General features: G+C 47.1%; 1 protein-coding gene across 10 annotated transcripts in view; it reads right to left on the reverse strand.

Moving 5' to 3' along the window:
• Positions 1-20,232, reverse strand: part of ADAMTS9 (ADAM metallopeptidase with thrombospondin type 1 motif 9) — an 86,127-nt gene that overhangs the window by 39,773 nt on the left and 26,122 nt on the right. For all 10 annotated transcript variants that reach the window (XR_012630230.1, XR_012630231.1, XR_012630232.1 and 7 more), the window contains 15 exons: positions 13,863-14,044; positions 13,613-13,749; positions 12,885-13,002; positions 12,525-12,620; positions 9,564-9,730; positions 9,325-9,454; positions 8,629-8,755; positions 6,755-6,965; positions 5,829-5,993; positions 4,549-4,713; positions 3,556-3,675; positions 1,627-1,731; positions 1,313-1,480; positions 832-1,116; positions 20-181 (listed from right to left, as the gene is read on the reverse strand). Coding sequence is in view for 7 of the 10 variants with exons in the window: in XM_074879047.1 (XP_074735148.1) it covers positions 20-181; positions 832-1,116; positions 1,313-1,480; positions 1,627-1,731; positions 3,556-3,675; positions 4,549-4,713; positions 5,829-5,993; positions 6,755-6,965; positions 8,629-8,755; positions 9,325-9,454; positions 9,564-9,730; positions 12,525-12,620; positions 12,885-13,002; positions 13,613-13,749; positions 13,863-14,044 (2,338 nt within the window). In the remaining 3 variants the exon portion in view is untranslated. The remainder of the gene's footprint in view (positions 1-19; positions 182-831; positions 1,117-1,312; positions 1,481-1,626; positions 1,732-3,555; positions 3,676-4,548; positions 4,714-5,828; positions 5,994-6,754; positions 6,966-8,628; positions 8,756-9,324; positions 9,455-9,563; positions 9,731-12,524; positions 12,621-12,884; positions 13,003-13,612; positions 13,750-13,862; positions 14,045-20,232) is intronic.

Genomic DNA, 20,232 nt, shown 5'->3' on the forward strand with positions numbered 1-20,232 from the left:
GGATGAATGGAGCACTCACCTCTCCCCAGTTGCCATAAGCCCACTGAGGACAGGGGCCAGATTCGCACGATCTCTGCTCCATGGGCTTGCTTTTCTCATCACAGTTATTTGCAGTGTATCCGTTTTCATCCTGGCACACCACGACCCGCCGCTGGAACCCCCCCGCACATGTGCTAGAGCACTGGAAGACACAATTGCCCATGGCTTTGTTGAGTCCAGGAATAATTTTGCATTCCCAGCTCCTTCCCAATGCCTTGCACCGTGGGAATGCACTGCTAGAAATTTAATACAGCTAACAGGCATTATTAACTTCAAAACCCAGCTATTACTAATAGTAGTGCAATGACTTAGGTGCTGACTAAGCAAAGAAAATAAACACAAGCCCAGGTTTAAGCAGGTGAGTAATCCCCACTGCCTTTAATGCAGTGTTTGACATCCCATTTCTGCTTAATTCCCTTTAGGGAATTCTGTGATAAAGCGTTGCAAACTGGTTGAGGGGAGAGGAGCTGGCAACAGCTCTGCACAGCTGTAGATGTCCCAGGAGATGGCCAAGAAGCAGAGGTTGGCCTTTGCCTCATGGAAAATGATGCTGTCAGCTTTCTGCCTAGAGAGCCTTGGAGATAGGTGTGAGAGGCTGAGAAGTGATGCCTGCACCCTGCTGCAACACTTGCTCGTGTGAGCAGAGAGCTGACAGCAGGGAGAAGGGTCCCTCTTTTTCCTGTGTGGTGACTTTAACAAAAGCCAGGACTAGCCCAGAAAAAAAAAAAAACAAAACAAAAACCGACAAACCAAACAACAAAAACCAAGCAATAAGAAAATCCAGGCACTTACAGCACCCCAGGGGCCAATCCTCCACTGATTGCCTCCTGGTATATGTGCACGGTTTCGGTTCGGGCTGCCTCCAGGGTGCAGTTTCAGGCGATGATCCGGATAGAGGAAAGGGTGGATGGGCCTGCCGTAGTCATGGCTGTTTGGATGACAAGGAGACATGGAGCAGTCTTGCTCGGTGGCAGGAAGGTCGTCTGGATCACACTCACTCCTATCCACCAGCTGGTCACTGTAATTGATGCAGATCACTTGTCGCGTTGCCTTACCTTGACCACAAGTCACCGAGCACTGCATTACAGTGGGAAAAGGAGAGACAGTCACATTTCCAGCTTTGAAAAATCAGACAGACAGCTATTTCTAATAATGAACAGCAGAAAACCTTAATCTCCCCACTTATAAAAGAGCAAGCGTGACAGATAAATGAAACATGTTTCCAGCAACGCAGTCTATAAGGCTCCACTGCAAAAGACAGCATGATGCTTACAGAGCTCCACTCCAAGGCCTTCCACTGCCCACACGGTGTCACGGTGCACATTTCTGTGGCTGATGGCTTCGGGAGGTGGAAACACGCTGACTCGTCGGCCACCGAGCCCTGGTCATCCCGACAGCTGACGTATCTCATCCGGGTACCCTTCCCACACGTTGCAGAGCACTAGGGAAAAGCAACAAGCACTCCACTAGAAACTTTCCTGATCTGTATTACAAGGGCTTTGGAATGAAAAGTTGGTCAAATGCACTTAAAAAATATCACATTATCTCCTGTAAAATAATCCTGAAAGTATTACGACACATGCTTACCGGTGTCCAGGATCCAAATCTCCACTGCGTCCTGTGAACGCCTGATATGGATCTTTTGGCTTCGGGACTATTTGGATGGGGAGGACATGCTGCTATTTCACAGTCCTGTACATGAAATACATGAGGGAAAAGAGGGAAATAAAGAATTTGCAGATGTTTCAGTTAAACCACCTCCTATTCAATGTAATTATGAACAACACACAATGTCTTGAAAATCTGTGACCTGCACGCTTGTGCCTTGACAGGCTTTCTCCCTGCATCCTCTTGGTGAATCAGCAAAGCTTGGTGTCAATACCCCGAGGGCTTCATATGCAGACCCCTCAGTGGGTTTTTGACTTATTAGGAACTCTACAATAGGGATCCCCATAACCATGTGCCATCTCCATGCATTAAAACCAGATGTTTTTGAGGCAAAAGATGAAAGTTCATTAAAAGAATTCTGTTATGAACACACATCTGCAAAACAGCAACTTTATCTCCCTTCAAAGCTCCCTTCCTTCAGCGCGAGACCTGCAGCCCACTTAATAAAGGTTACGCTGCTGAGCTGATTGCAGCCCTTTGATTCCCTGCAGCCCACCAGACCACCTATATCCACGTGCTGATCTTCACCACACACTAAGCATGCAAGGTTGTGGAGACAGGCATGTCATTCTGCTCAGCCTTGGTACGGTGCTTAATGGGAGGGCTCTGGTCCTGTCTGGACCTCCTGGGAGGTCTGGTGACAGAAATGATGAATAGCCATAACTTTACTCCATGAGCCTACGAGTAGTCATTGCCAAAAAGGAAATTAATACTGATCATCACTGTGTGGGAGAGAGTGGCTCTTGACAAATGGCATCAATGATTTCCGCATTGCAAGGATTTTACTTACACTGGAGATGTGCATGCCAAATGATGGCTGATGACACCGGGTTTGTTACCCCTTGACTATAGTACATTTGGTTTCCATACATGGGAAAAACAGCCCTTTCCTAAATGTTGTGGCCTTAGTTAAACTGTGTGAAGTCATGCAGGACTAAAGCTGGGCAGGGCATCAGCACTACAACTCTCCTAGATGACAGATAGATGGTAATGTTCTGTTTTATTCAACTCCTTCAGACACCCTGGACACATCCTCTGCTTGAAATGGGAATTTACACGGATGCTTCCAAGTACCAGCAAACATAGCATGGAAAGCCTCTTCAGCAAATTTGCAAAGGATGTGCAACATTTCTCAATTTATCCGGCCAGGGCAGATGCGTCTGGAATTGTAGCTGGCGCATACACTATATTGTCACGTGCAGCAGACAAGAAATGAAGGCCTCCAGCCATCATTTGTACCACACAGCAACAGTCCTGCAGCCAAGTGAGCCCAGACTGCAGCCAGGCATCCTGGACCCCATGCAAGCGAAAGGAGGTGTCTGCTGTGTTGAGACCCCAGCCTCTGAGGCTAGTAACTACTGTCCCGTCTTATTCTTCTGGTCTCTGGTTGTCTTCCCATATTCATCTACTGTTGCTCTCTCGCTCCTGAGATCTTAGAGACCAGCTTTAGCTCTGAATCTGGACAGCCACTCACACATCCCATCCTATGACTAGAGCTCCATGGATATAAACCATAAGCAAAGGTAATCTTTACCCCATGAGGGTCCTGATGCTCTCATAACAAGTTGTCCGTTGACTTTTTGTCGATCTGGTGCTTCAGAGTGTCAGGTTAACCACATGGAGAGGGTCTGGATGGGAAATCCCTGTATACAGCTTCTCTGTCCTATTTCTACCAAAACAGGGTGCTGTGCTGTACCTTTCCAAGTCATATAGCAGACCAAGATACTGCTCTGCATGGGCTGGCGCTCAGGGCCAGCCTTTGCTGCAGCAAGCCATCCTCTGAAGCTGCAGCCTGGATGCCTCCATACACATGCTGGCAAAAGATGGAGACGGGACAGCAGGATTTACCTGGGTGTCTGTTGGCCTGGTTGCAGCATTACACTCATTATCATCCACCACTGACACGTAGGTGCCCACGACACATTTCACCGCTCTCATTTGGTAGCCTTGGCCACAAGTCATCGTGCACTGAGAGAGGACAGACAGGAGAAAGAAGTGCTGGGTCTGAGTAGCTGCTTTGGTTAGAAAGTATTAATCAGCCCGGCCTGTGTTTAGGCACGCAGCATGAGCACAAAAATAAAACCCAGCTTCCCTTCTGGTTTCTCTCCACTTCATGCATTTCAGCTTTAAATTAGGTCAAAGTTTTAACTCACTGCGTCCACCAGAGCCTCACATGCTTCACTTGCTTCCTCCTCAGGAATGAAGGTGCAAGCATTTAACTGATTTACTTTGCTACATACAGTAAATCAGAGTCTGGTAGAACCTGCATCATATCCTTCTTTAAAACTGGTTGTTCAGCCCCACGGTACCACAAGCAGGTAATGAATAATTTTACTGATGGGAAATAAGTCTGACTGGTACCGCTGGTCTGGGTTTGTTGCTGGTTTTTTTTTAAGTCAAGAGCTAATAGCTTTGTGGAAAAGGAGATGCCAGAACACTCTGGGAGAAATGAGCAACTTGTATTTTAACAGAAAAAAGCCCTCACGAACACAGAAACTGGAAAACATTAAAAGCAACAAAAGCTATTCAATGTGAGCAGCTTTTCTGTGAAAATTAGGCCATGTATTTATGTGCCTAAATATGGATTTAGGAGCGTAACCTTGGAAACCCTTTTTTTGAAAATCATAGCCAATTTAGTGTGACAGAGATTAAATTTAGCACAAAGGGCAGGTACTGTTATTGCTGCCCATCCACTGAACCCAAGCGAACAGAGGGCTGCTTTGGCATGCAAATCAATTAACACAGTTATGCCACTGAATTTGGATGAAAGGGTAGCGCCCAGCCTCGGCCACCAGCACCCAGGTCCCACCGACCGGGAGCCCCGCGGCTGCTCTACGGTACCTGGCCCCATGGCCCCACTTGCCACGAAGCACACTCCTGCTGCTGGCACGTCTGCACTGACTCCGGCTTCGTTTCAGGATCACAAAACCTGTCGTTTAACCGATCTTCTCCAAACTGGCACCAGGTCTGGCGGTGTTTGTGGCCTTTTCCACAGGTGACCAAGCACTGTGAGGAGTAAAGCGCAAGCTCAGGCGGTGCCGGGGATGCGCCGCCAGCTCAGCACCTGCCCCGACACTGAAAAATACACCTGGAGATCCGATGCAACCACAGCTTAAAAACCGGAGATGAGAGACAATTCTTTAGCTAATGACCACGTGTGCTGGAAAACACGTGAGTGTCTTGCAATGAGACGGGACTGCTCTCAGAAGCTGGAGCACGGAGAGCACAGCCGGGCTGGGACCCTTCAGCACAGGCAAAGCAAGACCACGAGGACTTCCAGCAGCTCTGAGACATAGGGCAAAGCCACAGCACTGCCTGACTGGCCTTCAACTGTGCACAACGGGGTGCTAAAGGCTTGTAAAAAACTTGCTTGGCTCTGAGTGTGTGCGGTAAGGGTCTCAGCTCCCACAGGCTGCGAGCGCCTCTTCCACTGCCCTGGTATGGCTTGGGCTGCCAGTAACTCCACCCAGAAGACAGATATTTTGCAGAGAACAATCCCCGTTTCCACTTAATTGCATTCATCATTTCCTAAAAGAACGTGATTCACAGGTACAAGAGATACTTCATCACAAAGGTGACAAGCAGCCTTTGAAGACTGTTGTCCAGCATCCCCAGTCCTGCTGCAGGGAAATGTCTATCAAGATACAGTTTTGGTGCATTGCAAAGGACAGCAGCAGCAGTGGAAGAGGCAATGGTAATAAACAGCAGGGAGAGGGCTGAGTGAGATGATAGTAGGGTGAAATCCTTCCCTCCAGCAACAGCCAGAGCTGTCAGGGCTTGTGAGGACAATCTCAGGGGAAGATGAGAGCAGAAGGTATTTTTCTTCCCAAAGGTGCAGAGGAACCATGGAAAAACTGGGAAGAATTTACTGCATGATTGGAGAGGAATTAACCCCCTGTGGCTTTTCAGGGAGGGAAACAGCCACTTGACCAGTGGTGACAATGCCAGTGACTTTGCTGCCTGTCTTAAGCCTCCCTGTGCACAGGCTTGGGAACACCTTCTGCAGGAGGCACAAACAAAACACGAGGAATGAGCAGGGACAGAGATTAATTCTTTGCAGACACCAGCCCTTCAGGGTGGAGGACCAGCAGGATAAGCCCACCGTGGTGACCAGCACCTACCTCGGACCAGTCGCCAGTTTTCCACTGGGGGCACAAGAAGTCGCTGCATCGCTGCACGGTCAGCTTCTCCTGCTGACTGCACTTGCTGTCGTCCAGGACATCGTTGTAGGTGTTCACGCACATGGCTCGCCGCCGCCGCGTGCCCCCGCCGCAGCTCTTGGAGCACTGGGAAAGAGAGACATTGAGTAAATACTTTCTGCCACTCTATTACAAGCTGAGAGCCCATTTATTGCCTTTTCCCTCTTTGCAGTCAGGACTGTGAAGAGACTGCAGAAAACCTCTGGAAGAACAATTTGTACTTTACATAACAGGCTGTTACTTTATATATTCCTTTAAAAAGCCAATCTTGCTAAGCTTAATCAAATCTCACGGCAATGAGTTTCAGAAATTCATTTCAGGTTATAACCCCATTATTACTTTTACAAGTGTTGCCTTTCAGTTCTCCCAAATGGCTGTTGCTCATTCTCAGTTTAGGAGAGATTAATTCCCTCTAACCAGCCAGCCCCACTTCACTATGCCTTCTCTGGAAAGCCCCAAGCTCATCATTCTCTCGGTGTCAGGCCTGCATTCAGGAATTTTCATGGAAAAGCTAAAAAGTGTGAAGGAAACAAATTTCAGAAGTCCTCTGCTGATGGTAACATGTCCTCCCCAACTCCTGGCAGTGGTGCTGGCTTTGATGGGAGAAGACAGCCAGCAGGGCTTAGCATAACGAAGACAGACCTTGGGATGCTTAAAAGCATAAATTAATTTCAGTGGAAAATAAGGAGTACCAGGCTGATTTGGACTACAATGTCCTCCAGAAAAATCAATGGAAGCAGAATCACTGTGGCCAACTGTTATATAAATGCTGTTTGCAAACATAACAGCCTGACATATCCCTGTGCAAGGAGGAGACAGTGTTCATCGTACCACCGAGCATCCCTTACCTCGGTCCAGGCCGAGTACCGCCACCCTCCCACGTTACAGTCTCCAGTGCACTTCTCCCTCGTGCTGGGCTTGGGCTGGCTGCTGCAGAAGCGGTCGTCAACCTTCTCTATCTTCCCCTCCAGCCTGCTGTACTTGGAGCAGTAGATCTCCAGGGTGCGGTACCCCAGCCCGCACTGGGCCGTGCACTCGCTCTTCCTCGCAATGTGCCACCTGAGCCGAGGAGAGCAAACATCAGCTGTGAGGCTCTGGGGCTCTGCAGGTAACGTGCTCAAGGGCATTTGACATAAATAAATGCTCCTGAACTGGAAGTTTTGGCTCTTTGTAATACTTCCCAATGCTTTATGGCTTCCAAAAATCTGACACAATAACCCTGGCATTGCTTCTTGCAGGGAAGGAACTGTCACTGGGTCCCTCTAACAGGCAGCAAAGCCACACTGTGACCCTGCGGGGCCACGCAGGCCGATGTGGGGAGTCCGTGGCCAAGCAAGGAGAAGGGCTTTGAAGGCTTTCCAGCCCATGTTCTCCTGCAGGAGTGCCACGTCATCCTCTAAAAACTAAAAGCTAAAAAATACAGCATCAGAAAACGATCTGCACAGGCTTGAAAGGCGCTCCACAAGGCAGGATGCTTGCAAAAGAGTTTCAGCTCTCCACAGCATGAGCAAATGACTTGCTCCAAGACCCATGAGCCCCAGAGGTGTCAGCAAGGATTAGAGGTGTTCCCTCTCAACAGAGAGATTCCCACCATGCTCCCTCCTTCTTGGGATGGGCAACAGGGGCTGGTGCTGGTGACCCTCAAGGACTCACGTGGGGATACACCCCTGCTTCACATCAGCCCCAGCTGTGGCAAGAGATGCTGGCCATGGGGTCTGATCCAGGGAGATGTCAGAGACCCTGGTGTCCACAGGAGCTGAGTGCCCCCCACACCTTGCAGGGTGGCTCCCAGGGAAGGAGGCAGTGACATCCTCTTGGGGACCCCCAGGCTGTTGCAAGTGCCTGTGTGGGGACTGTAGAGCCCCACTCCTAAGCTGGGAGAGCAGACTTCAGCACAGCTAGAAGAAGAATAAGATCAAGGGGATTTGGAGTCAATAGCTCCTGAATGGCGGGAGCCCTCACATCCCTGCCTGCTTTTTAAACTCCTGCATTTACCCTTCTCAAGTTTCCAACCTGTTGCAATGGCAACAGCTGTTACCGCGACAACCCAACCTAGAGCCCCTATACAGCCCCTATACAGCCCCGGGTTTAACACAGCCAGAGAAACCCCTCGGGAAACGTGGCCATCTGAATTGCTTCACCAGCAGCCCTTTAATGCTACCATATTTAAGCTCCAGAAAGGAAAACAGATTGCTTTTTAAAGGAAAATGGGTTGGGATGATTTAGGCCATGCTCCATCAATTCCAGCTCGCCAGGAGTTGTCTGGGGACAACCCCAAACCTGTTCTACACTTAAGCCTATTCTTTAAGCAGACTATGATAAATCCAAGTTTTAGTTACTCTTTTGCTTGAAGCATATGTTTTTCCCTCTTTGCAGGCTGTTTGTAGTATGGTGTTGAGCATTTCTGATCCAGACAGATGCAAATTTCAGGCACTGTATTGCACAGGGAAATTTTTCAACCTTAGGTGATTTTTTTTTTTTTTATAGTTAGCGCTACTTTAATCCAACAAGAGAAACGCGAAAATGTAGAAAAGTGCCTCTCAAAACACAGCTGGTGGATTTCAATCCCTCTTGGTTGACAAAGAGGCAAATGCTAATCCTTTTCTTTTTTAAAATCTAATACAGGCTGGTGAGTAAAGGAATTATGGTGAGAGGTGAAAGGAAAAAGAAGTAAACAATAAATATACGCTGTAATGTATACACACGGCTGAGCAGAGTGCACCTTAATTCACATTCTGTGCTACAAGGCTCAGTGATGGGGTCAGGCTGGGGAATTCGATCACATCGCTGGTCCGACACCGTGAGCTGATCCGACTCCCTCGTACACACGGGTTTCCTTTTTCGTTCTCCTACACAGAAAAAAAGTCACATTGTTTGAGTCACACGGGAAATAAATCAAATCAGTTGTTTCTCTTACTCCTTTTACAGTAGCATTTGAGATGTTTAATTACGCTTTTAAGTCTCTTTCAGAAACAGGGAGGGGGTTAAGACTCTCTAAGAAGAGTGGAAGGGGTTTAATGCAGATGAGATGGACACAGGCAGAGAGCTGCAGCACACCTGCAAGGATGGGCTCTGTGTGTTTAGCAGGGCCAGCATTGGCAGGTGTCAGACCCAAAACCAGACACCGATGCCTTCTGCAGCCTTAGGAAATGCCACGTAACCTTTTCTGTGCGTGAGCTTCCTCGTCTGTGAACCAGGTCACAAGGCTTACCTGGCTCAGGGGGCTGTATAGGTGCCTCACTCAAACTGAGAAGCAGCAGAGCAGGGCTACACTTCGTACAACATTATCTATTACTACAGCCCAGGGAAACAGTCACGTCCATAAGGGAGAATCTCAGAGAAATCAGAGAGGGATTTGACAGCACTGCCCAGTTCCCAGGCAAATCCAGGACAAAACTAAGCCTTCCCAAGCACCCACCTTGGCAGAGCTTACTGCAGGGCTGCCACGGGCCATATGCATTCCAGTAAAACTGCTGAGGTTTGTCCTCAATAGGGATATTAAATGTGTAACGAACGTCAGGATTGTACAAATTGCCCACTGATAAAACCTAAGAGGAAAAAAAGATGAAGCAGAGTAAACCAACAGACTTCACTGCCCACTGTTTTCAGTCCAATAATGCTGGGCAGACTTTTCCATACGCACAACATATACTTCACCTGAAGCGTTATTTCTTGTTCAATCCGATCTGTAGAATTAATCCTTTCAATAGTATTATCCGATCCGCTGTATTCGATCACAGCATTCCCAACTTTGATTTCCCTTTTAAACATACTGACGACAAAGTCTCCATTTAATATAAAGTCTCCTTGACTGTTAGATAAGGCTGCATAGGTGCAAAAAACAAGAACTAAAGACGCAGAATTAACTCATACGTACATAATAACGTGGGTCATGCGCTCTCAGTGCTCCTTTTCATTGGGGTGGGAGGAAAAGCCCACTGGCACACTCAAACAGAAAGTGTGTAAAGAGAGCAGCAGAGCTCTTACAGACATTGTGCCCTCTCCCTTTTCTACTGGAGAGCCTCATTAAAATGAAAGCTGAATGCCTGAAGTTGTTGCTAAATAGTTCACCCATAATCCAGGGCAGAGGGATACCCAAAAGGCATGCCAGGCCGGCTGCTGTACGCAGCACACACAGCCCGTACCCCCGCGTATACCGCAGAAATAATCCTGCTCAAATCTTTTTGTTAGCTGTGCAGAGAGGGTGGCTTCCCTGTTGTTTCCAGGTGTGTTCTTAGGGTAAATGTATGTACCCTAATTGCCCAGTCATAATTTTCTGGTAGGTAATTACAGGGAGTTTGGTCAGTATCTCCCCTGCTCTCTCCCTCTCCCTCCTCTCCCTGTACTTTTTATTATTCCAAATCTTAAGGTATGTGAAAGCACTGAAGGCTTAAAGCCTAAATGCTTTATAAAAGGAACAGTTTCCTGAAAACAGCAGTCTGCTGCACAACTTCACACTAATGCGATTATGTAGCTAATTTCCTAAGTTAGTTTCCCCACCATTTCACCCATCACAGCTACATTACTACAAAGCCTCTGTACTGAAAAATCTAAACTTAACACCAAAACACCAAAGGGAAGGTTTTTACACTGAATGAGGAGAGATAATGAAGCAAAACACTGCTCAGTAGCAAACAGACATAGATGGAGAAAAACTCACAAAGCAGACGCTATACTCAACCAAATTCCACATTTTGGAGGCTTTAATGTCATCACGCAGTAGTAAAACTCATTAAAGGATTTCTTCCCATTTACTGTATCTCCTACAACAGTAGGTACATGTCTTGGACTTGATGACAACATCAAATTCCTCCTAAATTGTTAAGCAACTACAAGGTTCACAGTACTGAGGGCCCAAGATTTCACACTCAGTGAGCTGCAAAATAAGTGGACACATGCACACTTCTCATTTGCTTCTAGTCAGGCCTAATATGAAGAGATGCTTTCCCAGCAATATTAAAGCAACATTAAAGAAGATTTGCCTTCATTGCTTCCCAAGAAGATTAAAGGCCCTCCAAGAAGAGCCGAGAAGTTCTTTGGGGCTCCTTCTGGGGTGAACCAGTTTGAATAGGCACAACATGGGGAGGATTGTTTTTCTAGAAAAGAGGAATAATGAAACATACCTCCCTCCCCAGGGACAGAAAACTATCACAGCTCAGTAAGGTTTTCTTGGTACTGATGTGCATTCGTGCTGCACCATCTCATTTCATTGTTGTAAATGTGCAGAAACGATGCCACATGGCTGTAAGTGAACGGCTGCATGCGTGCCGGGACAGACAGCCTTCATGACCCCAGTCTGGGAATGAGGACAGGGAGGACCTGCTCAGCTTTTTGCCTGAATGAAGGGTCCAGCCACATGGATGGCATTTCAGAGCGACAGCCAAAGCTGTCAGCACCGTCTCCCTTTGGTGCATGATAGTCTCCTCTACTCGTTTCTCAAGTGAGTTCCTTTACCTTCAATGGGCTAGGAACCACCAGCCTAGTCCCCTTTTTAACATACTCAGTTACAGCAAACACTTGGCTCCATATTTCACAAAAAACGCTCAACAACGCAGGCATTTTGGGAGATGAAACGAGATTAAGTGCCCTGCTCAGAGATGTAAATGCAGGACCCCCTGCTACCGGAGCGCAGCTGGCGGTGCCAGGCACGGGTGTGCAAAAGAGGAGGAACAGAGCTGGGAGATCAGTCACCTCCCTGGGACTGCAAAGGGCCACAGCCTGAGTCCCTGCTCTGTCAGCAGCCTGAACAGACACTGAAGGACCCAAAAAGGACTTAATGGCAAAACCAGTCTTCAACTGGCAGGTGTAACACCAGTTGTAATGTGCGTTCATGTTATCTCTGCTACTGAACCCAAAGAGAATGAGGTGAATTACTGATCAGCATGGTGGGAAAGAGACACGTGGCCATGCTAAAAGCATATGTGCATGCAGCAGACTGGTCTGACAGAGCACCACAAGCATTTTTATCTGCCTCTAGAGACATACCCACAGTGTAGAGAAAACAGTGACTATGAATGTCCAAGAGCCAAAGGCCAAGTTATTGTTAGGTTTAAATCAAACCGATGTCTTTGGTGCAGGGTATTTCTTTACAGTTACATATCACTGTCAGGCAGGGACAAGAAGGGCTCAGTCTAAGTGAAATCAGAGTTACTACTGTCAGAGGAATAGAAAATAATTTCTCTTTGGATTTGTTTGTACACACTTCTTTCAGGGTGTGGCATATTTACTCTCCAGCCAAGGCACAGTGACAGCAGAGACATGTCAAGTTGCGATGAGGAGACTCCAGCAGAACTCAGAAGCCTGTTTGGTTCCCAGCTTTGTGCCTTAGCTCCCACCCACAGCCCAGACTTGATAGTCCTTCCCAGCCCCAGAGACACTCTAAGGGGATATTTCTTATAACCTGTGAACCTCCCAAACTTTGCATCAGAGATGGCACAAACAAAAAAGAAGGAACAAGATAAGGCTGAATGAATAAGACATATGAGATAAATCCTCGATAAGAAAACATCTCCCTTAAATGAATTCTTCATCCTCCCTAGCAGAGAGCAGTCAGTGGATATATCACCACAATCAGACAATAAAGCAGATTTCTGGACTGAAAGAAGGACCGCAGCTCACCCAGGTAGTTGTCATCCTCTGGTTTCCCTGAGTAACTGTGCTGACGCACATCAATATTAGTTGCACCAGCTGGGATGCGGACCACAACGTTATAGCCTAGAAAAGATTTAACAGAAAGTCAAGGCTATTACACAGACATTTCATTTGCTTTTTATGGGGGGAAGGGAAACGAGCAAAATTACCTCACATTACACAAGCCAATACTTTTCATTTAGGGATAGCATAAATAGTTATAAAATGGAATATGCTATAGCTAGAAGGATTTTGCATTTTACATCAGTGTTTTTGTAGATTAAGTGTGGTAATGGCTTTTATAGACCCGCATTTTTCACTATAAAGTTTTTAGCTACAGATTCTTACCATAATGCACCGTGTTAAATGTGCCCGCAACAGTTTTGCATGAAGAATTATCCCCACCACAAACACCACATTTATCTCTTCTTGCTTTTGAATTCAGCACATGATCGCATCCAGCTTGCTTTAAGAGAAAAATTGAAAAAACTAGATTGAGCAAATACAGACTAGAACAGCATTTACAAACCTCCCAATTAAGGCACACAAAAGCTGTGTATGCAAAAGGCTGCCACGAGACAAATTGTTTTGCTTCCCCACATTTTTCCGCTCATTTACAGTGTGGCCATCCCACACCATTTTCAAACAAGAATCGAGAATCAGAACTGTTGTTTGCACCAGGCGATGCCTTCGCTAGAGAAAACTTCTTGCATCAACTGTTCCCATAGGGGAAAGTGTGAAAAATAATTGTGAATGAAAATGTAAAGCGCTTCGGGGTCTGACTGGGAAGAACCGGGGCAGAGCACAGAAGGAAGCATCATTTGGGTTCAGGCTCAGACCTCCACAGCCCTCAGTAATTTAGGGCAGATGTACAGACATCCTGCACGCACGGATCTTCTGCAAACCTGAAGGTTGGCACAATCAAAGCTCATGGAGCTCCGTGGAGCCTGCGGATGCTGTCGGCAGCCCCTGAGTGAAGAGGGCATGCCAACAACCGGGCGGAGCAAGGTGCAGAAGTGCCATCTCACCACGCAAAACTGCAATCACCCTCGCTAAAGAGAAGGGAAAATACTTACCCGGCAAAGGCCCTGCACGCAGATGTCATTTGTGTCAGGGCCGCAGGGCGTCCCATCGATGACGCGATCCCGCAGCTGGTAATACGCTGTGTTTCCTGCCACTCGGCAGAACAACTTGCACCGATCCTTCATCAGAACTGGGGATGGGAGGGAAGAAAACCAGAAACATGTTATCCGAATGCCATCATCCCAACGTGGTGATGCAGGAGGCGGGATCTGCATCCCCCCCGCCCCCCCCGCAGCCACTTACTGCCGCTGTATTTGGGAACCCAGCGCACATTCGTGGGCAGCCCGTTGATGTTAAAGTGCTTCCCATCGAAATCAGCACACTGCTCGTCCCGGAAATCCTTCTTTAACTTCGAGCACGGGTCAGTGTTGCAGGATTTAAACTTCATGCGACGACCCACGCAGTATTTCCCACCGTTTTTAGGCCTGCAGAAACAAGAAAGAGAAGCTGGCTGGGATCGGGCTGGAAACAAGATGCAATTGCAGTTCTGCAACCTGTTCAGCACAGTCAGTATTTGCAACACCATTGTGATGGCTCTGCCTATGTTTATGCATGTCTTTAATATCCCAGGCTGACAAGCAGGAAAGATTATGCAGATGTCTAATAAAAAAGACCATATATATGTGATGTTAAAAAGGGATGAAAAAGGGAATATTTGCTCTCTGATGAATGCAGTGATAGTGAGAGAAGCCAGAGAGGAAGAGCAACATTTTCCTCCCCATCTGAGGATTTAATTTCACACTGAGAGATCCCATACAGGACCATCTTTCCACAATCCCATTGGTCTTATGGATTTGGTGGCTGACAGTTTGCATCTGATCTAGTGGGTTGCAAACAACTAAATGTCACAGCAGAAAGGAGAAAGGGCTTCCCTGCACAGGCTGAAAGGTCAGGCAGCACTTAGTCCTTCAGGATTTCTAGGCCAAAATGGTAGAAATGGTAATGCTAGACACTTTTAAACAACTTTATATCTCCATGTATTCCAGAAAGCACCAAACACAGCTAATAAATACTTTACCCCTGTTTTATAGTAGGATGACTCCGGTATAAACTGGGGAGAGGATTTAATCCAAGCCACATAAAAGCCAGTGGATAAGCCTAGGAGAAATTGCCATTTTGAATTTCCCAACTCCCAGATTCAGGGCTACAGTCATAAAACTATTTTTGTCCTCATATGCGGACGGAACCTTTGCCAGATAACAGCTCACTTCAGGGACCAAAAAAGCCTCTCCCACTTCAGCCACTGTCAGCAGCAGTGCGGGAATGACTGCATGTGGATGGCATTGGAGGAGCCCAGCATAAGGCACTTTTCTGCTGAGGACTCATTTTCAGTTATGGTAGTGTTGTGGGGAAAGTACCCTTAGGATACAAGCTATCCTATTTCTTTTAAAGGACATTTCTTTTAGGAGCTTGGGTAAGATTTCACATGCACATCTAGGTGCAGTCTTCTATGTATATAATGAATTGTAATAATAAAAAAAAAAAGGATGGATGCACTATGCTTTAATTATTTCAGAAAATCCCCACCGTCTCTGCTGCTGTCTCCTGAAACTTCACATGAAATCGCGAGGGCGTGGTGGAGGTTTCTGCAAGCTACCACCACTAATATGCATAATAAAAACTGCAGTACCACTCAACCAACTTTGCTCGTCCCTGTTGTTACAGAAGGAAGGATGTTACAAGCTGGATGAAATGTTGCCAGGGTCAACTTGGGTAAAGTTGTAACTATCCAAAAAGGAAAACTTATACCAAGTAAGACCTGCACGCAAGGGAGATGAAGTTAACATGCATCTCAGGCATCAGCACGGGAAAGCCTCCGCTGGCTGAGGTTACCCCAGCCTCTCCCTTTAACAGACCATTTCAGACAAGTCAGTGGATGGCAAGACATCCTGAACGGCCAGAGCCACCGTGTCCTGACCACGTTGTGCCGGAGCACGTGTACAGAGGCAGAGAGTGGCCCTTGAAGCTCAGGACAATGTCTGGGCTCAGGTCCAGCCTCTGCTGCAAAATAACCAGTAAACCTACATCTACCCAATCCCTGAATGAAACAAGTACCTGCACTGTCAAGAGGTGCAGATCAGAAAAGAGACTCGCCATGCGCTGAAGTCCTGGCACCCACAGCTCCTGCCTCTCAGGGCTTTTCTTCAGGACTGGCCCTGCCTCGCCCTGGGACCAGAAGCCCATTGGTGCCCCAGGGCTGCTGGCAGAGCACATCTTCCCTTTGAGCCTCTTTAGGGAAAGAAGGCAGTTTGCACACTTGGAGACCCTCCAAAATGCAAACCAACGAGTGATAAACAGGAACCCCCCAGCCCTTAGCATGGAGATGCCCACCATAAGCTCTCCACATGGCATGCAGCCAGCATCTCCTAACACGAGACAGAAATCCCCTGCACAGGTACAAGGGTCTCTACACACAGTGAGTCAACAAGTTCCTACAGCTGAACACAGCTTTTTTAGCATCTCTGCTAAAAGTACCAATTTTTTTAAGCATCTCTATTTTCTCCCACAAATTCTTCACATTCTTCACTCTTATATTTGAAAACCGTTTGTGACTGAAGTAGCAGAGTTGCTGTGAAACAAATGGGGAGACAGAGACACAAGAGCAGCTTGCTCTTGCCAGATTACCTGCAAGGCGGGGAAGGGCAGGCAGACTTCCCACCACCCCATCAGCACCACACTAGGGATGCTCACAGGTTTGGCAGAAGGAGTTGCCTCTTCCAGCAGCCACGAGCTAGATGCAGAGCCCTACCAGCTACACATGTGGGATTTTTCCTGCCAGCATCCTCTCCTTGCTGAGATACACACTGCCGTGGGGCAGACTCCTCAAGTCCTATCCTAAATGCCAAGGGGTATGATTTCTCTTTAGGCACAGCCCGGAGCAATAGCTGGTAACATCAGCTCTACCTGCTCCGAGGGCAGCTCTCACCTGCCATCTGGAAACTAAACGTGTGTTACTTGCAAAGGTTTCTGGTGCTTGCAATTAAGCAAGTACCAGTGATAAAAAAAGCCCAGGCAACCGCACAGTGCCCAGTGCAGATTCCTGTTTACAGACTGATTTTACACCAGTTCCTAGTGGAGCAAGTCTAAACCCAGTTTCTACCAATTTAGTCTATTCTCCAGCTTGGTATGACAAGCAACTTGAAATAATTTAACTAATTACACTTGGGACCACTCCAGAGCTAACCCAGCGCAGCAGCCCCTGCAGACGCATCTCAGACTCCTCCTGCCTCGCAGGCACAGTGGTGATTGCTGGGGGTTTCCCACCGCTGGAGCCCATCCCACAGACTATTCCCATGCAGTCACATTATCTACCTCCAGCTCCAAAGGGACATCTCGCCCATCTCACCTCACAGCACATGGGGACACTTCTTAGCTGTGGCAGCAGCACACTCCAGACTTCAGTGAGTCCGAATCATTCATGGGGGAGTTAACAGGATTCATCATTTCCACTTCGAAAGCATTTATACCACAGCAGGGCTGTTGCAGTTTGACAAAGGCTCTAAATTACACAAACCTCTAACAGGGCATTTCTTTAAAAACATTACAACATTTTTATGGTAACCATGTTACTTCCAATATAAATCAATTTAATTAAAATGAGACTTTTAAATATTAAGTTAGTTAAGAAGAACATGCAGGAGCTTTTTTTTTTTAAAGGGCATGTCTAACAAAATCTAAAGATCCCAAGCTACTGTATAGCATCCTTTTCTCTAGACATGACCCATGAGACTGAGATAACACTGTACACACAGACACACCACAAACTGAAGGATGCTAAAACCTGCCATCATGTTGCAAACTGTCAGCTTTGTAACTGTGACAGTAAATCTCCCCACAGCCAGTGTTTGGGGCTGAAGCACACTCACACTTCTGACATTTCAAAATAGCCCCAAACCACCCTGACAGTTTTAGGGTGTTTTTAAACCAGTATTGCTTTTCACAGAATTTGAGTAAACAGAAAGAGCTGACCCTGAAAAATAAGTCAGCCTCATATAACATTGATTTTCAGTGTCACGAAGAAATACAGATACTTCCCACTATGTAGTCTTTTTATTGATAATCATCAACAATGTACCACAGAGACAGAAGGGAAAGCAGTGCATGCATATAAACCTCCTTGTTCTACCTTGATTTCCCTTCTCTCTGAATCATCTATTTCATCAACTAACAGCCGGTGTGGACCTGCTTTCAATCTAGCATCGTTCCCCTTACAAAATCCTGCACACACCCTGGCTTTGCTGCATTTCTCCCAGCACACCAGAAAGTCTCAGGAAACGGCAGAAAGGCCTGGGGAACCGTGGGATCTTATCCCCAGTCCCATCCCAACAGGTCTGAAATGCTTAATGCATCATCTCCAATTCCTAACATTGAACATTTTCACTTGCAGACCTTGAGGCACCACCCAACTCTCAGCAGCCCAGGAGCACCAGGCACAGGCACCTCGTCAGGAAGTGCTAGTTTGGGGGTGCTTTGCATGTGCTCAGCTCACAGGCAGCAGCTCTGCCTGGGGGCACTCAGGCTGGCACGGTGAAAGGCCCCCCGGAGAATTAACTGCAGGGCACGTGTGTTCATCTGCACATCAGCCTATGTGTCTGCACTCACGCAGTGACTGCAGAAAAATCTGTGAAACTCTAGCGTGCACAGGTCAATTTGCGATCTCCTTCACAGCATCCTGGGAAGCCCTGGGACCCGGAATTGTACGTGTGCTGCCAGGGGCCAGCACAGTTATCTACAGATATGTTTACATGTCATGCTCAGACAGCCTTCAGCACAGGTGGATACTTTTGTGATGGAATAAAATGCAGACGTGATCTGACTCACGTCCAGATATAACATTCCCCCATCCAGAAAGCCATTCCTGAAAACAGGGCTCCTGGTATTGACATCTTATAAAATATGCCTTTTCCCCATAATTCTGCAGCTATGCCTTGCTTTGAAAACCAGGGCTTGCACCACAGACCCTGTACGTGACGTGCTGCAGCCGTGAGCTTTGTACCAGCCAGCCTCATATTTCCAAGTGGGCAATCCTGGTGGGAAGGGTCTGGTCTGGTTAGCTAATACATTCCTTCGGCATATGTCAAAACACAGTCTGCTGCCATTTCAGACGCTTACAGCTCTTCCTACGGCTCTGCAAGATACTCATCCACGTAGGTATCAGAGCACATTACAGAGGCAGGAGCTGCAGTCTTATTTTCTGTACCATGGTGGGGGAGGTCATTTTCAATGCCAGATTTAACACAATATTTTATTGGCATGCAAGATCCCACCCCAGATCCTCGTGCACAGAAAAAAATCTTCAAAAAGCTAAACCATCTTGAATATAAAAGACTTACTGAAAACTATTCCAGACCTTACTCAAGGTATATGGGTTAGTTTTGGTCCCAGGTGAAACTGGTTTTGAAGACTTTTGAAAATTTGGAGAAGCAGGAGAGCACCCAGCAGTGTCTCATTCACTTGCATCATCTCAACAGCCCCATGATAACAGGGACACAAACGGTGGGAGCTCACGCTATGATGCCAAATTACAGGGACAAAACCACACAGTCAGTATAAAGCTCTGTGGATGGTGCTAGGACAGATGATGAGTTGTGGAGACTTTGTGAGGGGTTGGAGGAGAGGTCAGTGACAGCTATATGGCTCTTGAAAGGGGGCCCAGAAAATAACCACTATTAATGATAAGCTCAGGGGATTTCACAGGCAGCTTGGTGCTGAGTGTACTTAGGTGCTTTTGCAAATCCCAGCCACAGAAATACACCTCAGGAAACACCAAGATACAAAACACAAGCTATAGGAGAAGATGGAATTTAAAGTCCCTTGGCTAGCCATTAGGATAAAGGAGATTTTCTATCACAAAAAGCTATCAGTCCAAACAGATGCGTCTCCAGAAGATGGGAATACATCTCAATGACAGCTCCAAAGGTTCAGCAGCATAGTTATTTTTGTGTGTGTAAAGATATTTTAGTTTTGTGTCTCCATGGCTACTGGAAGATCATATGGCGTATGCTGACTCAGCACAGCGAGACGAGAACTCCTTTGCACTTGTGTGTTTTTCAGCATCACTTTAATTAGTGTGCTGGTGTCCCATTCCCTTAGCCTCAACCCTTCTCTTTTGACACTCGTCCAGCTGCGCTCAGCCAGCCTCTCCTGTCACTTCACCACTGGTGCCATGGGTATAAGCTCTCCCTTCTCCCATTAGCAGTGATGAAACTGTCACTGGCACATCACTAATGGCTATTTCCTTGGCAATAAGCCATCCAGCACCAATGATAAGACAATGGAATGAGCCTGCTCAATCTTTTTAAGACCCCTCAAGTCCAACCAGCTCCACAGACCCCTCTCCTCTCTGTGTCTCAGTCCAGAAAGCATCCTGCCCACCCCTTCTTGCTCTCGTGGGCTGAAAGAAGGCAGTTAAACAGAAACCAGCACAGTTCACAATTTATGTAAACAGGCTGTTTTCATACCGGTTGCTCAACCTATAAGTAATATTTCGCCGGCCACAAATTTGTCTCCTCGAAGCCCATGGCAAAATTCCCTGCCATTTCAAAGGGTTCAGGATTTTGCATTCCAAGCTGACGGCAAACATTTTTGAGTGCCACTTTTTAATGGGGCACAG

The sequence above is a fragment of the Strix uralensis genome, chromosome 10 (genome assembly GCF_047716275.1).
Source record: "Strix uralensis isolate ZFMK-TIS-50842 chromosome 10, bStrUra1, whole genome shotgun sequence".
Classification (NCBI taxonomy): Eukaryota; Metazoa; Chordata; class Aves; order Strigiformes; family Strigidae; genus Strix; species Strix uralensis.